This window comes from Trachypithecus francoisi, unplaced genomic scaffold, assembly GCF_009764315.1.
Source record: "Trachypithecus francoisi isolate TF-2019V2 unplaced genomic scaffold, Tfra_2.0 Lachesis_group16, whole genome shotgun sequence".
Classification (NCBI taxonomy): domain Eukaryota; kingdom Metazoa; phylum Chordata; class Mammalia; order Primates; family Cercopithecidae; genus Trachypithecus; species Trachypithecus francoisi.
Window position 1 is genome coordinate 78827075 of NW_022681461.1, and position 20343 is coordinate 78847417.

The 20343-nt window shown below is 37.0% G+C and overlaps 1 protein-coding gene across 2 annotated transcripts in view; it reads right to left on the bottom strand.

Annotated features, from left to right (window-relative positions):
* Window positions 1–20343, bottom strand: part of RAD23B (RAD23 homolog B, nucleotide excision repair protein) — a 49458-nt gene that overhangs the window by 21485 nt on the left and 7630 nt on the right. For both annotated transcript variants that reach the window (XM_033237889.1, XM_033237888.1), the window contains 3 exons: window positions 10987–11068; window positions 9082–9161; window positions 4697–4965 (listed from right to left, as the gene is read on the bottom strand). In XM_033237889.1, the coding sequence (XP_033093780.1) occupies window positions 4697–4965; window positions 9082–9161; window positions 10987–11068 (431 nt within the window). The remainder of the gene's footprint in view (window positions 1–4696; window positions 4966–9081; window positions 9162–10986; window positions 11069–20343) is intronic.

The window sequence follows — 20343 nt, forward strand, 5'->3', positions numbered from 1 at the left end:
GTTTCTGTTGGGAAACTACAGAGAAGTCTGCAATAAAAGAAAATTATGAAAGACCATGAAGAGCAGGCCAAAGAAAAATAAACTTAAGTTTACCACAGTGGTAAAGGTAGTAAGTAGTTGGAACTTTAAAGCAGACACACATACACACTTAGACCTGTGTCTCAATTAAAAAAAACACCCATTATATTTCAGTTCCGAGAAAGCCTTTGGTATGGTAGTATACAGTAAGAGCAGAAAACCCAAGTTTGGATTCGTAAATTACTGAACCTTTCTAAGCCTGTTTCTTCATCAGTACAATGGTCAGTGATAGTATCATATACTCCAGAGTGTTGTGGGTAGGGCTACACTAGTACAGTGCTTAGCAAAGTGCCTAGCATCATAACACCCAATATGAATATTATGATTAATATAATCCTTTAGTATAATTTTTAAGTTCTTCATTAAATATACTGTAAAACTAATACAGAGAAAATAAAATTTCAAAAAGCACAATATATAAAAACTAAATTTTTCCTACCCCTAACCCAGAGACCACCACTATGACACCAATTTCTATTTAAAAGAATAACAATTTGCATCTTACTTTTTTTTTGTTGTTTTGTTTTTTAAGCTTTTGTGTGTTTTAACTTATCATTCTATGTCGGCACAATCAAATCTACTTCAATTTCTTCCCACAGATGCACCAGATGCACAGTATTCCATTTAAAAGACCAAATTAAGCTCTTATTAAGGAATGTGTAGTTTGGTTTCCTGCATTTACATTCTTTCTACAGTCAAATTTATCAATCTTTCCTGTTACAACTTTTGTTGTTGTTGTTGTTGTCTTGCTTAGGAATGACTTCGCAAAGTGAAGATTATTCTTTCGTTCCCTTGTTCTCCATTAGTTTATGGCTTTTCTTTTGCATTAAATCCATATCCATCTATAGTTTATTTTTGCAGGTGTATAGTATGAGGGGTTTTTTTTTTTTTTGAGACGGAGTCTCGCTCTGTTGCCCGGGCTGGAGTGCTGCGGCCGGATCTCAGCTCACTGCAAGCTCCGCCTCCCGGGTTTAGGCCATTCTCCTGCCTCAGCCTCCCGAGTAGCTGGGACTACAGGCGCCCGCCACCTCACCCGGCTAATTTTTTGTATTTTTAGTAGAGACGGGGTTTCACCGTGTTAGACAGGATGGTCTCGATCTCCTGACCTCGTGATCCGCCCGTCTCGGCCTCCCAAAGTGCTGGGATTACAGGCTTGAGCCACCGCGCCCGGCCGTATCTTTATTTTCTATTAAGTTCCTGTATCTATTTGGGTCTATTTCTAGGCTACTGTTGATTTCCCTGACCAATCTTTGTAATATGAGCCATTCCAAACTGTTTTAATCACTACTGTATAATACATTTTAAAATTTGGTAAGACTCATCTCCCTTAGAATAATTTACACTATTATCACACATCGTCTTTAAAAAGTTCTCTTTAAACACCACAGATAAGACTGGGTGTACTTATATTTTAACCACTATTCTTTAATCTTGATTCTGTCTCACTACTTCTCCCCTCTCCAACCACAGAGGAAACCACTCATCAGTTATATGTCAACGCTTGCCTACTTCTCTTCTACACATTAACATGCATACCCACAGAAAATGTACGATGTTGTTCATGGGTTTTGTCTGGTTTATGGTTATCGCCTATACTCTTTTGCAACCTGCTTTTTTCACTCAATAACAAAGCCTCAAAACCACACTCATTTAACATGCTTATATAGTACATACTTTAACTGTCTTGTAGTATCAGATAGCAGGGTTTCTCAAATTTTACAAAGTTCAAGAATCCCAAGTATTCACCAGGAGGGCTTGTTGATTTCCGGGATCCACTCTCAGATAATTCTGATTTACAGGTCCAGGGTGGCCCAAGAATTCATGTCAAACACACTCCCAGTGATGCTGATGCGGCCTATTGACAACTACACTTTGAGTAGTCCTGTTCTCTACTACTAATAAACCACAGGTCAATTTAGGATTCCAATTTGTCCTTTAATTACAAACAATACAGTCATGGGCACAAGTGCAGTTCCTCTCAGGTAGATATCAAGTGGAATTTGCACTGTAATAGACAATTTTTAAAAGAACAAAATTGACCTAAAGAAACAAATTCCTAATAACAAACGTCAGGTCAGTGTCATCAACAGACTTCCCCACACTCCACAAACTCTTATCAGCTTATCTCCTGATAATTATTCACTAGGTTTTGTGTTTCACAGGACAGTAGATATTTTCCAGCAAAGAGAAAGGAACTAAGACACATTTAAGCAGCTTGTTTTCTGAGTTTCTCTCGTTCCTCTCTTCTTATATTTCTCTGAGGTAAAATTTTCAGAAATAAGAATAAGCAGTTGGTATACAAAGTCCAACTAAGAAACTCTAGTGTCTGCTTTCGGGGATCACTGACCATCAAGTTACTTATGCAACTTCTGTATGTCTGAAAAGATAGTCCTGGCTCTTTTTAGAATGACGTTAAGTAAAACTGCAACTCCGGGAAGAAAATAAAAGTAGAGTAATGGGCCGGGTGTGGTGGCTCACACCTGTAATCCCAGCACTTTGGGAGGTCAAGGTGGGTGGATCACCTGAGGTCAGGAGTTCGAGACCAGCTTGGCTAACATGGCGAAACCCCTTCTCTACAAAAAATACAAAAATTAGCTGGGCGTGGTGCCATGCGCCTGTAATCACAGCTCCTCAGGAGGCTGAGACAGGAGAATCGGCTGAACCTGAGCCACGATCATGCCACTGCACTCTAGCCTGGGTGACAGAGTGAGACTCTGTCTCAAAAAAAAAAAAAAAAAAAAAAAAGAGTTAATGAAGAAACAAATTTAAATCTATGGCATTAGTACATTAAAATGTATTGATCAACTTTAAAATTCTCACACTGTAAGTTTTTTTTAAAGGAGCTTAAAGCAATTAAGAGAATAAGATGTACTGTGCCGACTGACTTACGACGTATTGTTTGCAATATTTAAGTGCTCTGGTGAACCAATTTTTTAAATTTCTAAGTTCCCTCTCACACACAGACCTGATCAACAGCTCTGTGATGTAACAGCTTAACCTGACTCTACATGGTATCCACTAGGATAAGAGGGTTGAATGCATTTCTAGTTGTACATGGGAAAGATGGATCAAGTTAGGCAATGGTGTCACAGAATACTTAAAGCAGTGTTCCAGCAAGTAACAGTGCAAATATTTTATTTTATTTTATTTATTTTTTTTTTTGGAGACGGAGTTTCGCTGTGTCGCCCAGGCTGGAGTGCAGTGGCCGGATCTCGGCTCACTGCAAGCTCCGCCTCCCGGGTTCCCGCCATTCTCCCGCCTCAGCCTCCGAGTAGCTGGGACTACAGGCGCCCGCCACCTCGCCCGGCTAGTTTTTTTTTGTATTTTTTTAGTAGAGACGGGGTTTCACCGTCTTAGCCAGGATGGTCTCGATCTCCTGACCTCGTGATCCACCCGCCTCGGCCTCCCAAAGTGCTGGGATTACAGGCTTGAGCCACCGCGCCCGGCCTGTGCAAATATTTTATTGCCTAAACCCATGTTATATTCTTAGGGAATCAATTCTTTAGAAAGAGACCCCTGAGTAAGCAATGAATCTGGTGGCTCAGACTCCTCCAAACACGGTTGACTAAGTCAGACACAGAAACGACACTCAAAGGCAGAACACTAAAATGAAGGATCACAACTGTATCTTTCTGATCATTGTCATATATATCTTAATTTCCATGTCTGTTAACCCTTCCAGTCACTGCACAGTTTTCCACTGTCTGATTCTGACTGCAAGGATCATATAACTACTACCTCTGAGGTCCTGAGTTGCTCTAAGTCACAAAGCACAAACAGCTGTAGTGCCAGTGAAGGCTGGTCATAACATAACTCATGCTCTTAGATCAAGGAATTGTGCTGAATGATTTCCAACGAAGAGACCTCTCTGACTTAAGCATTTGGTCATTTTACCTGATCATCTGGGGAGAAAAAAAAAAAATCTTGTTTTAAACTGCTCAATAATGCTAACTGCCTAAGTAGCCACTTAGTTGAGGTGTCTCTGCTGTCAACTTCCCACAAGGAATTATTTCTTGCTCCTCAAATATCCCAACACTCTTTTCCCTTTTTCCCCTAAAGATCTACACAGGCAGAAGATTGAATTTCTATACAAGTTCACAAAGATACAGATACAACAGTGAAAAATTGAAATAATCCACAGGTTCAGGTTACAAGAGCTAACAAATGTCAGAACCAAACACAATGTATAAACTACTGGAAAGATTTACTAACATGGAAGGATGCTTATGATATATATGACAATGACCACAAAGCATACAGATCAAGTACAAATGATGAGTAGGGTGGCAATGTCATGTTATAATCCTTGACTCATTTTGGTTATTTGTATTTCCTAACGTTTCTATTAAAAAATGACTTTCACTTGCTCTCTCCTTCCCACTGCATCCCACCCTGCCCAAATCAACACAGTACAGAAATCTGATTATGAAAATTTGTACTTATATTCTCCTTAGCAAACTATCAAAATAGACACAGCATATGTTTTAGTCAAACATTTAAAAAAGGCTTAACATAGCAGATACAGTCGGTTTAATCAAAACAATAATCAAAATAAATGCATGAAAGTTCCTGTTAAACACGGATTTTGAGATAGAATTTCCTAGAATCCAGTTCCTACCTGTCAGTTGTTGTTGGGCTAGTAGCCACTGGTGTCTCTGCTGGCTTTTCTGCAGGTTTCTCTTGTTTAGTTGCACTAGCAGGTGCAGGTTCAGAAGATGCTGTCGCTGATGCTGGAGTGATGGATGCAGGTGTGGAAGTGGGAGCCAAAGCAGGGACAGGGGTTGGAGCCTGAGCCACAGTTGTTGCGGTAGAGGAAGTAATGGCTGTAGTGCTGGCAGGAGCTGACTGCTGAGTTGTAGCTGGTGCTGGTGTGGACACTGCTTTGGGCTAAATACATTAAAAGGCAAAATAAATTACGATAAAATACTACATATTGACTGATCTCTAATTACACTATACCGTTACAGGATGCCACAAACATAGCACTAATAACAACCTGTAACTTGAAAATAATTTTGTAAAATGACACAATAAATGATCAATATTAGCAGTCTGACTCATGGTTACTCTTTCAAAGCTCATGAGAGCATATGTTAATCTTAATTATCAACCACAATTAATTTTACCCAACAATTTCAGTCTTCATATCAAGTTAATACAAAAAGTCAAAAATTTGAAATATAGAGTATGTATGTGTGTGTGTGTGTGTGTGTATATATATATATAAAACAAAAAAGAAAAGCGTATCATTTTCCCAAAAAAACTTTATGTACCTGAGTTGTAACTTTAAAGTACCTAATAACCACTTAAAAGCATTACCAAAATAATTTTCTTTAAAGACAGGGTCTTGCTACATTGCCCAGGCTGGTCTTGAACTCCTGGCCTCAAGCAATCCTCCCACCACGGCCTCCCAAAGCACTAGGATTACAGGCATAAACTACTACACCCAGCCCAAAATAATGTTATTGAAATGGCAGTATAAATGTTTATTTATAAACATGTCAAATATTCTGTTGTACTGTATTTTAGAAGAGGGAGGAAAATCTAAAAATTGACTACAAATCAACAGGTCCAAGTACAAAAAGGTTCACAATACTTTGAGACGCGTATGTAGATAAGCAGAAAAATGAAGGCCAAATTAAGTTACCTCCACATGCTCAGCACTTTCTGAACTGGAAGTAGAGCCATAAAGCTTTCCACAGAGCAAAAAACAATTGGTTGACCCTTGAACAACAAGGGTTTGAACTGCACTGGGTCCACTTATATGATGGTTTTTTTCAATATAAGTTACACTGAGTGTGCCTGTCTCTCCTTCTACCTCCTCCATCTCTACCACCTTGAGACAGCAAGACCAGCCTTTCCTCTTTCTCAGCCTAGTCAGTGTGAAGACAAGGATGAAGACCTTCATGATGATCCACTTACACTTAATGAACACTAGAAATATTCTCTCTTGTGATTTTGTTTTGTTTTGAGAGAGGGTCTCACTCTATCTGGAGCCCACACTGGAGTGCAGTGGGTGTGATAACAGCTCCTTGCAGCCTCAACCTCTCAAGGCTCCTGCCTCAGTCACTGCCCCCGCCCCCACCACCAGGTAGCTGGGACTACAAGCTCACACTACCACTCCCCACTAAATGTTTTTTTTTTTTTTGGTAGAGACAAGGTTTCACAGGTTACCCAGACTGATTTCCAACTCCTGAGCTCAAGCGATTTGCCCACCTCAGCCTCCCAAGGTGCTGGGATTACAGGCATCAGCCACCATACCTGGCCATGATTTTCTTAGTAATAGTTTCTCTAGCTTACTTTAATACAGTATATTATATATGTAACATACAAAACATGTCTTAATCCACTGTTTATCAGTAAGGCTTCTGGTCAAGAGTAGGCTATTAGTAGGTAAGTTTTGGGCGAGTCAAAAGGTATATGCAGATTTCTGACTGTAGGGGAGAGGCTGGCACTTCTAAGCTCAGTGGTGTTCAAAGGTCAACTGTACATGCGTAAAAATCATACTATGTGAGTTTTAGTTTTCTCCTAAGGCCTGTCAATGCTTACTACCTGTTTAGTTCATAACTTTCCCAAGGACCAAAGGTAGATATTCTGGTGGAAGACAGGACTTAAATTCAACATAATCTGCCACAAGCATAAACAAACTCTAAAACCAATGAGCTGAGCTGCCTTGTGTCTTTTTGATTTGAGTTAATAAAGAAGACATTAGAAAAAAAAGGTTAGTGAAAGGTGATAGGTTTTTAAAAAGTACTAGCATTACTCCCTTTTAGCTTAATTTTCTTAACAGCCAATATAATATTCCGCAGACTATTAACGTTCTAAAACGTCAATGAGCTGAAATCCTCAGGTCATTCTGGATCTTCAGTTATTCTGGATAGACTGAGCTTCACAAAGGTGAAAATTCAGAGTTTTAAGCACCAAAACTTTGTAATAACCAATCTACATAAAAATGTACTTTTAAATGTGGTATACTCATTTAATATTCTCCTTAATTATTTGTTATCAAAATAATGTTGCAAAATGACTTGTCTTCAAGGTTCCTACTGCCAAGAACAGCTATTTATTCTTTATTCTAAACAGTACCAAGGCACTCTCTGCTTTTTAGTTTTTATTCTTGCCTTTGATCTTAATAGCTTTTTCCTTTCCCTTCTTTGTATTAATAAGGTCATTTCTCAGTGCTTCCATAATGCCTTACTGTAGCGGCATTCCCTTCCTTCTTATAGTTGTCCTCTACTATTAACTTCAAAATAAAAGTTATAAATATCATTAGAATCCTATGTAATATTAGGAATAAAAGACTTGAAGGAAAAACAAAAAAATTGTATGTAATATAATGACAGGCTTCAAGTATCTATTCCTCAAATACACGCACCCTTTGAGACTTTTTCTGCTTAATTCTGGTGTTCTAAATAGTCAGGATTACTGTAATATTAAAAGAAACTAAGACCAGTAAGAAAACATATTTAAAACTGTGTGGCTATCACATTTTCCATTAGGTACTATATATGCTAAAACTAGATAGGAAAATAGGGTAGTATTCAGCAAATTTTGGCACATGCTATAACATAGATACATGAACCTTGATAACATTATGCTAAGTGAAATAAGCCAGTCACAAAAAGACAAATACCATACATAGGATTCCACTTATATGATGGTGATAGCAGCAAAACAATGTAACTGTAATGTTATTGAACTGTACACTTAAAATGATTAAACTGGAAGTTTGTTATTATATTTTACCACAGTTGAATAAAAAATCTAGATGATACAAGGTTTCCTTACAATTCTGCTTCTCTGTTTTTAAAGCTTAACATATAGTGAGTTAAGTTCTTAAGTATAGCAAAATCAATATAGTTCTTAACAAATTAAAAAATGTTCAAGTTCAACACATGTAAATTATTTAGCTGCTTGTTTCCCGGTATAAAAGGATGTGGTAATTAAAATTTATTTCAACTCTATTTTCTATTACTATTAATTATTTTGTGACTTTGAGAAAAAACCTATTTATTCCACTTTTGGCCTTTGATGAAGTGGTTTCAATTAGTGATTTAAACTTATTTTCACTGCTACAAGTAACACTGTTCTTTCTCAGATTATGACAATCTAATCCTAAAAATGAATGTCATGAGTACCACCTTCTCCATTTGTCTCTTAATTCTATGCTGTATTATATCTTTAAATAAACAAGTATATAGTCTCTTAAAAAAATCCATGTTCATTCTCTGCTTTAAAAAAAATTTACTTTCATAAATTGTTCCAAATACATTCCAACCTACTAAATCACAAGAAAGTATCTGTTTAAAACTTCCTCACAAAAATCATTCCATCATTTCTTTAGTTGCCTTTTCCCTTTTTCAGTTTCTAAAAACATATTCTTTCACTAAGAAATATCACAGTAATAATAAGCTTTCATGCCTTTTCTGCCTTGAGGAATTTGTTAGGACTAGTACATAATTTAGCAAGTCTATTTAAGACAAACTTATGAAAACTACAGAATAAACATTTATTCCATTTATAAAGACATTTTAAAAGAATTATATAATAAATGATTTCACTACTCTAGCAGAAATAATTTCAACATTTCAAATTTGGATATCAAGTGTATTTTTAATATACATTTTCCTGGTTATTAGTGAGGCTAGTTAAATCTATAATTCCTACTCTTATCCTTTTTGCTTTATTGGTCATCCTTTCCTTACTGATTTCTAAGAATTCTTTACATAATCTGAATATTAATTTTTTTCTTCCTATTGGTGTTTCAATTGTTTCAATTTACATAAAATTTTATTAAAACTATATTAAATTATAGTTTAATGTATAATAACATAAACCATTAATAACTTTATGTTTCACTTAAGGTAAATTCTTAAAAAGCTTCATAGTAAAGTGCACACCACTATGGATGTGTATAAACTGTGTCCATTGTGTGGACTTGGGATCATCATTTTTAAAAAGACTTACATGCACAAACATATACAGAATGAAGTTGAAACTTACTTTAGTCACCATAACCACCACAAAGTTTTTCTCATCAATTTTGTATTCTTTGAGAGCCGTATCATCATTGAGGATTTTGCCTAATACATTAAGAGAAAAAAAAAAATCATTTAAGGCATAATCTTTCTCTTACACATAAGTTAAAACAACTTTCTACTTGAAATATGATTATTTCAGAAATATTAAAATATGAATCACCAACATAAATTCTATCAGTCAGTACTTTTCCCAAAGAAAAAACCAATCAATTGAGATAAAAATAAAGCAATTCCTAAGTGGCAGGGCATGGTGGCTCATGCCTGTAATCCCAACCCTTTGGAAGGCTGAGGAGGGAATACAGCTTGAGGCCAGGAGTTTGAGACCAGCCTGGGCAACACAGCAAAACCCTGTTTATAAAAAAAAATAATTCAAAATTAGCCAGGCACTGTGGCACATGCCTATGGTCGTAGCTACTTGGGAGGCTGAGGCAGGAGGATCATTTGAGCCCAGGAGTTTAAGGATACAGCAAGCTATAATCACACCACTGCACTCCAGCCTGGGTGACAGAGCAAGACCCTCTCTCAAAATAAACAAAATTAAAAGGCATAAGCATTTAACTGAAAGATGTCAAACTTATATAGTGTATATAGAATGACAATCAATTTTTACAAATGTATTACTTCATTATATAAAGGACTTACTGAGCAAGAAAATATGAAAGAGACCCTGAAAAGGAGGAGGTCATGACGATAAAGAAAATCCAATACTCTGATTGCACAGGGGTCCTCTGGAAAATAACCTATATTCTTTTCTGATACGAAGAAGGGGAGAGAAACAAATTTCCTGTTCCCCAAAATACACATAGCTGATAAATCAGAAATGTTCTAACACTATCAAAGCAAGATACTAAAAGTACTTCAGAAAATGACATGATACACAAGAAAGAGCAAGATGCTACAGAACTCAAAAATGCACAAAGAAGTACAAAAGAGTGTGATCGCGCTGAAGGTCACGTATTAGGTAAGTAGGACTCCCTGATTTTTCCTGCTCCATGAATTTAGTTTTCCATCTTTAAAAAGCTATTGAATCAAAAGCTGCTAACATTAAGACAGAAAGGAATATGGATAGGAATGAGAAAACAGGCCAAAACGAGAAACTGGAAATTGGAATTTTATGTCTACTTCTTTAGGCTTCTGAACTCTGATCTATAAAAATAATGGGACTGAATCACCATGTTAGCATTTCCTCCAGGCTGTCTCACTTTAGGAAACACTATTCAGAAAAATAGAAGAATCCATGGGCGATCAAACACCCACTTTACTAACATCTACAACGAAAGCATTTTCTCTACTAAATTTGGATATCAAGTGTATTTTTAAAATACATTTTCCTGGTTATTAGTAAGGCTAGTTAAATCTATAATTCCTACGCTTATCCTTTGTTGCTTTATTGGTCATCCTTTCCTTATTGATTTCTAAGAATTCTTTACATAATCTGAATATTAATTTTTTTCTTCCTGTCGATGTCTTTCTGTGTGATGTGTTTTTTCGGTATTCTTCAGTCGGTTTTGGTTAAACTTAATTTTACAAGAATGATTCCAAACATAGTAATAATAACACAATCAGTATAAATGGTTTCAATTCAATTTTTTAAAAAAGATCAGTTTCATTAAAAACACAAAAGCCAGTTACATGATGCTTACAAAAGATGACACAAAATACCGTTTGATGGAAAAATACATAGGGCAAATGTGAATAAAGAGAAGATTGAATATCAACATTAGATTCAAACGACTGCTCTTTCACTGCTTTTATTTGTACAATCATTTTTCTGACAATTTGAATATACTACAATATGTAAGATAACATTTCTAAAACTAAAAGAATATCAAGACATGGCATGTTAATTTTAATATTTAATTCATACCTGCATAAATTAATTTTTGACCTGCTACCGGAAAGGCATCTTTCCCCTTTTCAGATTCAATCTTCTCTTTCAGTGCTTTCACCTATAGGAAAAATAAAGATCTGTTTTGGAAAAAGTCTAAACAAAAAATGACAATCCAGAATCTGAATAAATAATGGAAGACAAAAATTATATACATAATTATTAATGCTTCCAAAACCTCAAAGACTGTTTTTCCAATTTGTATCAAAAAAGATTCAATATTAACTCATATTATTAGTTATGATAGGCATAAACTTTAACACCATTTGATACACACAGATTTTTAAAAGTTTACTACTTGACTTGATAATTTAAAATAAAGTTTTCAAAATCAAAGTTTTGATTTATATAATGTTTATGGATTTATTTCCCACGGAGCAATAAAGTAAAGCTCGATCACCTAAAAAAATCTCAGAAATAAAACAGTCTCATCAAAAAGAAGAATACTTCAATGTTAAAGGTTAAATTGTGAATGCTAAAAGGCAAATAATTCATCTTAAGTTTTATGCTTCATTACAATCACCACGGGTGCTTTACAAACACCAATTAAAACATAATCTCTGAGGGTGGGACCTTGACATCAGTATTTTTAAAAAGCTTTACAGGTGGTTCCAAAGTTCAGCCCAGGCTGAAAACCACCAGACAACTTCAATGCTCTTAAACAAGCAGCTTAGCTTCTCTCAGAATCAGTTTCATCTATAAGAGGAGCTGGAATCCATGACCTTTAGAGTCTCTTCATTTCCTAAAATTGTGTGACAATTAGGCTCATTATACAGTATTTAGAAAAACAAGTCTAATGGACTTCTGGAAACCTGTTAAGTAGGGAGGCAGAGGAGTTAAAAAAGGCAGAGATGGCTTTCTCATTTGCCTTTATAGAACTACTTTCACTACTTTAAAGACACAAGAACCAAGGAGAAAAATTCAAATTCCTTCAATTTCCCAGAATACTTCTTGAAAATTATCTAAGCTGACAGTTCTCTGAGTTTTAGACAGAAAGGGATACAAATATAGGTTTCTCTTCTACAATTAAAAAGTGATGGTGTGTACTTCAAAGATAAAAAAAGCTTATTTAGCTTCAAATGTTAACATACAATTTCACACAATCCTCAAAACTCTGGGACAAAAGGAAATGTCACCCACTCAATTTTATAGACGAGGAGACGGAAATAAAGAGGTTACCACCCCTTATATGACTCCCAAGAGTATTTTGTAAATACCATATAAACCATCCTTGCTGTACTGATCTTCCTGAAATGGGTCAGTAGCATTTATTGCTATTCTGATGTTCCCCAAAGTAGAAATCCATCACAAAAACCCCAATCCACTATTTTCCACTGTTCCTCATTTCAAAGGTGAAACACAAGTAAAATTTTTTTAAAGCCAAATATCAGATTTGCAAAAAAAGTAAAACATTGTCAGTCTTCTCAGTGCTTTGTTGTTACTGTTATTTTGGCACATAGTTATTTTTTTGTGAAAAAAATTATTATAATAAATTTATATCTGTTTTTAAATGAACATTAATAAAATGTTTTAATTTCTAATATGGTAAACATTAATAAATGTAAGTACATTGGGTCAGGCACAGTGGCTCATGCCTGTAATCCCAGAGCTTTGGGAGACTGAGGTGGGAGGATCACCTGGGGCCAAGAGTTCAAGATCAGCCTGGCCAACATGATGAAACTCTGTCTCTACTAAAATGCAAAAAAAAAAAAATTTTTTTTTTTTTTTTTAGCAGAGCATGGTGGTATATGCCTGTAATCCCAGCCCTCAATAACTTATTTAAATGTAAACAAGTACTGAAACCAAGTCATTTGAGGACTGCTATCCTGCATGCTAAAAGACTTCCCAAGTCAACTAACTGATGGCAGAGCATGGGTGGAGCACTCAGTGGTGAATGGTAAATTTCTTTTCAAATTTTGTTTCTAGAGACAAGATGTAATATTTGCAAGTGTGATTATTTAGGAAAACTACAATAAATTACAAACCAAGTGTAGCTCTATGCATGAACCCAGTTCTCCGAACAATACACAGTGGCTTGGCATGGAGTGGGTGCTCCATTATCTTGTGCTCAATGAATAAATGAACAGAGCATAGACATATGTAAAGAAAAAAAGACACATATGAAGCAACAAGTAAAAGAAAATAAACATGCAAGAATATCTCATTCTTGACAGGTTTCAATGAAGACTTAAATATTTCATATTTCAAAAAGCCTAAATAACAGGACTCTCTAGCTTTATATATAAAAAATGAGGGAGGTCAAAGGCAAAAAAAAAACAAAAACAAAAAAACCAGCACCATAAATTAAGAAAAGCTGGACCAAAACAAAAAGGTCCTTTAGTAATTTACTACTAATAACTTTTGCTTCAAAGAAATCAAAATTGATTAAAAAATATTACGGTTGCGCACAGTGGCTCACGCCTGTAATCCTATACTTTGGGAGGCCAAGGTAGACGGATCACCTAAGGTTGGATTCGAGACCAGCCTGGCCAACACTGTGAAACCCCATCTCTACTAAAAATACAAAAATTAGCCAGGCATGGTGGCTGGCACCTGTAATCCCAGCTACCTGGGAGTCTGAGGCAGGAGAATTGCTTGAATCCCAGGAGGCAGAGGTTGCAGTGAGCCAAGATCACACCACTGCACTCCAGCCTGGATGACAAGAGCAAGACTCAGTCTCAAAAACAAAACAAAACAAACACAGAATATTAAGAACATATCAATGGGGACTCCATACAAAACACCTATATGATTTGGCTAAAGAAGTAACTGTAGACTAAACACTAAAAATGTTTATTCAACAAAGAAGAAAAATTAACAGGCTAAACATGCAACTCAAACAGAAAAAAAGGACAAATACAAATAAAAAAAAATAAAAGAAATTAAGAGGCCTGGCGCAGTGGCTCATGCCTGTAATTCCAGAACTTTGGGAGGCCGAGGTAGGCAGATCTCAAGGTTAAGAGATCGAAATCATCCTGGCCAACACGGCGAAACCCCGTCTCTACTAAAATACAAAAATCAGCCGGGTGTGGTGGCGTGCACTTGTAGTCCCAGCTACTCGGGAGGCTGAGAAAGGGGTATCAATTGAACCAGGGAGCCGGAGGTTGCAGTGCGACAAAATTGTGCCACTGCACTCCAGCCTGGCGACAGAGCAAGACTCCATCTCAAGAAAAAAAAAAGCAATTAAAAAAGAGAAAAGGCAGCTGCGTGCAATGGCTCATGCCTGTAATCCCAACACTCTGGAAGGCCGAAGTGGGTGGATCATTTGAGGCCAGGAGCGCAAGACTAGCCTGGCCAACATAGGGAAACCCCGTATCTACTAAAAATACAAAAATTAACTGGGCATGGTGGCGCATGCCTGTAATCCCAACTACTTGGGAGGCTGAGGCTGCAGTGAGTAAAGATCATGCCGCTGCACTCCAGCCCAGGTAACAGAATACAACTCTCTCAAGAAAGAAAAAAAAAAAGAGAAACAAGGCACAAAACTGTTTGTGCACTAATAAAAAAATTGGACAAATGACAGGGCAGGCAATTCACAATTACAGTCACAGCACAGAAAAGCTCAACTTCATTAGTAACCAAACACATAAATGATGCCTTATGTTATTAACCCAATAGACTACCACACTAGAAAGATTGGTTTGAATAATTCCTGGCATCGAAAGTGAAGAAATACATTCTCAGAATAAGAATTAAAGTATCAAATGATCAAAATTTTTGAGGGCAACATGCCAAGATGCTTCAACATTTTTAAGGTAGTGGGTGAAGGCACGGGGATTTGACCCAACAGTACCACGTCAAAGAAAATAATTGACCAAGACTTTGGAACCAGGTTCACTGACCTGTCTGAAATTCTGGCATTGTTCCTTACCTTGAACAAAACAGTGATCTTTACTTACAATCCAATCTATACTCACAGAACACAGGCTGAATTCTGTCATCTAAAAACCACTCTATGTTTAAAATTATAAGTGACCAATCTCCTGTTCCTATCAGCTCTTAGTAACTGTTCACTATACTTGCTCTTGAACCTCCTCCGTAAGACTTGATCCCTAGAGTCTCTACTTTCATTTTGATCTTCACTATCAGCTCTATTTTGCTTAGACAACACTGTCACTGCTCCTATCACCTTCTTTCTAATATCAAAAACTTCCTTGTCTTTCTGCCGCTCCTGATACACAAAATTCTGTATTTGGACCAACACCATCTGTTTCTGTCAGTACTCAACCTCTAAAATTTACTCCAACCACTCTGTAGTGTCTCATCGTCCTAACCTTGCTTAGCTAACAAATCTCAACTTTTACCTAAGAGACTGCCTATCAACATTTATACCCAGTTTTCTAAATGCTAGTGGAGAAAAGGATACACTAAATCTTCTGTTCCCCCTGGTTAGCCCTATTCTCCATCCTCCAAAAGAATTATCTTAAATCTGCATTCTACTCTAAATCTGATTCCCAGCATCCTCTCATACTCTCTGCAGGTGACCACTTTCTACCTTATTAAAAACAGTAGAGGAACTTATTTTCAATTTTCTGTTTAACTTTGTTGCATCCAGACCCACCTACATCTCCTTCTCACCTATTAAATGAAAGAAGAATCCCTTTCTTTCAAACCTAATTCTTTCCACCGGTCCTCTGGTTCGCCTCCAAGTATTTTTCAGTATCTTACTAAATTCATTATATTGCCTATCTCCCCCAGCCTTTTCAGCCTCTCTTCACTCAGTTCACTTCCATTCACCCTGAGACCTAATTCTTTATCATTTTAAAAACAAACACTTAACAATCTCGTCTCCTCCTAGACTCTCTCTCCCCTCTTAATCTAATTCTTCAAAAACTTAAATACACACCACTGTCTTCACTTATTCATAATCCAAAATCATCTACTCAAAAGAGGGCAATACTGTGCTGATAAACAAAAACATGAAATTTATTCTCATTCTGCTGCTTATTTTCTCTGGTAGTGCCCCCTCCCCCCCACACTGGCCATTCCATTAACACCGCTCTTTACCCATATCACTGAATTCTGCAACATCATAATAAGACACTTCTTAATCCTCTCCTATCTTCCTCTTGTCACGTGTGACAGTACTGACTTGTCCCTCCTTTATATACTACCATCCTTCGGCTTCCAGGATGTCATACTTTTGGTTTTCCTATCTCTCCGGTTCACTGCTTCATGAAATCCTCCTCCCTGGCCAGCCCTTTAAGTGTTACTTAGACTTCCAGGATAATCCATCGTGTCTACTCCTAGTTTTAATAACCATGCAGATGTCATCTGTATTTCTAGCCCAGTTGTCTCTCCCTGCCCTTCATTTATACACACTTAACTCTCTACTGAACACCTTCACACGATGTCCTAGAGGCATTTAAACCATAATGTATCTGTGGAAGAACTGTATCTAAATTACTTTGTTTTAATCATCCCTAACCCAATCTAATTGGGCATACTTTAAAACAGATTAGCAAGAAAGACTGCCTTCTTTCTGGATGCTTCAAAGGAAGAGGCAGAACTCAGCACAGACTTCTCTTGGAAAGGATATGGCCCACAATAGATGCAATTATGACTCCTTTAACTGCGCTGAGCCCCACGCCAACACTCCCATTCCAGTAAGCCATCTCGACAGAGTGAATATAAACGTGAGCACCACAATCTCAGTACATAACCAGGGCTAGAACTTTCATTGTGCCGCATATCCTGCTATATAAATAATGGTGGTTTATCATTAATTCCACTAGAGACAAAGCCATGGTTAACATTCAAGAAATCAAACTTTTTTTTTAGCTACTTAATTATCTCTTATAAAATTGTGCATTTAAAAATAAAAACGTACTCAATATAATATTCAACATGATGGGCATGGTTTTTCCTTTTTCCTGCAAAGGAAGACAATCATAATAGTGTATTTAAAAGTGCCACCACATGGTGGGCGCCTGTAGTCCCCAGCTACTCGGGAGGCTGAAGCAGGAGAATGGCTTGAACCCGGGAGGTGGAGCTTGCAGTGAGCTGAGATCGCGCCACTGCACTCCAGTATGGGCGACAGAGCAAGACTCTGTCTCAAAAAAAAAGTGCCACCACAAAGCCACAAAGCTAAACTTACCATTTAATTATTTCCTAATGTGAGCACTACTGTGCATCTCTGTGGCAATGGCACTATTTTAGTTCAGGCCAACAACCATTAAAAGTAGTCCTTTCCCCTGTTATCCCAATAGTTTGAGGTCAGCCTGGTCAACATAGTGAGCCACCATTTCAAAAAAATTTTTTTTAATTAGACGGGTGCTGTGGTGCCTGCTTGTAGTCCCAGTTACCTCAGGAGGCTGAGATAAAAGACTGACTGAGCCCAGGAGTTCAAGGTTGGAGTGAGATATAATCTTGTCAGTGTACTCCAGCCTGAGCAACAGAGCAAGACTCTGTCTCTTAAAAAAAGTAGTCATTTTCATTTGACAAATTTAGGTCATGCATGAGACATCAAAATAGTATCTTGTAAACCATGTTCCTATGATAGTATAATGAGCTGCCATGTCAATCTTCTTACACAGCACTATGCATAAGATTTCTAGGCTACTGCTTGTTAATTAGGTCAGCAATTGCATATTCCATATAACAGCTTGCTCAATGTTACAGTATTATTTTTCCTTCTTACTTCTGTAACTATGTTGCTTCTTATTACTGTTATAACTACATAGAGTAAAAATGATGGTGTAAAGTTTTAATAGGTAGCCCTGAAATATAACATCTGAATAAAAGCTAATGTAGGCTATGTACCTGCCATATGCCAGGCAGTGTACTAAGAGCCTCACAATAATTAACTCTTTTAATCTGTACTACATCTCTATGAGGTTGCAGTAGCCAACATCCAAGATGGCCCCCAATGACTCCCATCTATTGGTATTCAAGCCTTCGTACATACCCTTCACACACTGAATTATGGCTAGTCCACAAGAACAGTAAGATACTGCTAAAGTAAAAGTGTGACTTCTGAGGCTGGTTTATACATAAAAGCCATTGTTTGTATTTTGCTCTCTTGGATCACTCACACTGGGAGAAGCCAGCCACAATGTCATGAGGACACTCAGGCATCCTTGGGAGAGGCCCATATGGGGAAGATCTGAGGCCTCTAGTCAATAACCATCACCAAGTTGTTAGCCATGTGAGGAAGTCACTTTCAGTGGGAATCCTCCAGCCAGTCAAGCCTTTAATGTACAGAATGAAGCCCTTAAATGCAACTTCCTGAGACAATGAATAAGAACCACAGAACTAAAATACCCCTGAATTCCTGACTCACAAAAACTATGAAATAGTGTTTACTGTTTTAATTACATTTTAGGGTAATTTGTTATGCAGTAATAGGTTAACTAGTACACAGGTAGATACTATTATCCTTTTTCTGATGGGTACACTAAGGCAGATGAAATAGAAAGGTTAAACACATAGGTTCTAGAGGCAGAGTCCCTAAATTTGAATCCTGACTATTCATATGGAAGACGGTATTTGTAAATAACAAATAATGTTTGTAAGCACTGACCAGGCATTTTTTTTTGAGACAGACTCTCGCTCTGTCACTAGGCTGGAGTGCAGTGGTGCGCTATCAGCTCACTGCAACGTCCACCTCCCAGGTTCGAGTGACTCTCCTGCCTCAGCCTCCCAAGTAGCTGGGACTACAGGTGTGCGCCACCAAGCCCAGCTAATTTTTTGTATTTTTAGTAGAGACAGGGTTTCACCATGTTGGTCGGGATGGTGTCAAACTCCTGACCTCATGATCCGCCTGCCTCAGCCTCCCAAAGTGGTGGGATTACAGGCATGAGCCACCGCGCCCGGCCTAACCAGGAATTTTTTAAGGCAATCTGACACACTTTGACCAAATAATTCCACATCTAGAAATCAATGCTAGAGGTGCTCATGTAATTACTTCAAAGACAAAGGTACAAAGTATGTGCACTACATTGCTGTTTGCAATACTAAAAACTGAAAACAACCCCCAAACATCCACAAAGGAGAAGTGGTAAAATAAATTAACGTACATACATTCATTTGAACACTATGCAATATAAACGAATGAAATATTTATAACTATCTTTGAGGAAAAAAAGCTAGCTGCTAAGCAATTATTTTTTTAAACAGTATAGTTGTGTTCATGTATTATGTGTAAATATATTTTTAAAAAAGACTAGAAGCCATTCACATTTTACTATATTTACTACAACGAGCCTGAATTATTTGAGTAATTTAGGGAAAACTGGACTTTCAAACAGAAAAAAAGAAACTTCATTTAAAAGAAAAAGGTCTAAGGCAGTTCTAATACTACACGGCCTAATTAAAAAACAGTAACAGCAATTAAATTTTGGCAATCAACAATTAGCAAAATAAAGGAGATTCCCAAAGCCAAATATGTTTACTAAAGGATTTCTTACGTTTACACTACAGGCAATGCTTTTTCTTTTTTGGTTCTTTGGTTGATCTCCTCCCACTTAAGAAACTGGTACAGGGACCAGAGTACTTCCTGGGGAATTTCTGTACCAAGGTAGGTTCCTGATAATTCTACAAATACAAATTTGATTTTAAAAATGTCAGCTGACTTCAGTACAAACAGGAAAAATCTCCTCACTGGACCCAAGGAGATTTTTACAACAGAAACAATAACTGATAACATAACATGAATTATATGACAAGAGGCAGGCATTATAACAAAGGCAATCCTCAAACTGGGGTTATGATCCAAAAGGCTATTATTTTAAATAAATGATTTGAAATCCAAAACCCATTTGTCCCACAGAAATGAGCTTAAATACCATGTAAAATGGTACTTAGGCTCTTAAGTCAGCCAATACATGCCAGTTTAATCTATTCTAAAATATATTCCTAACAGTATGATTTCAACAAGATCAAAAGAAACACAGGAATTTGAAAATTGAGTAAGCAGAATTCCCAAAATACCTGTAAGTTTCTATATAAGCAAAGAATGGATCTATCCAGTGCACCAGCAAAAACAAGGTGCCTACCTAATTCAACCAGAAGTGTGTGGGGAATAATGGGTGAAAACAATTTTATCTACCCCCTTTAAGCCTCTAGGATCTATCTGCTCATGTATTATCAGTCATTTGTAGCTGGTCTAACTGCTCTGCTGAAGTAAGTTTATATAATGTTTAAAAGGTTTATAAAGCTGATTCAGTTGTAAGATTAGCGTTCGTCACACTACAAAAGACATTTATTTATCTAAACTTATAGGGAACAGATGGTGTAGTGTCCTTTGGCAGGATTCACTGTGCCACAGTAGGGTTAAATTCAGCAAATTTCTTTCAGAAATTAACCGGAATCCTATATGGCATCTATCACAGCAGG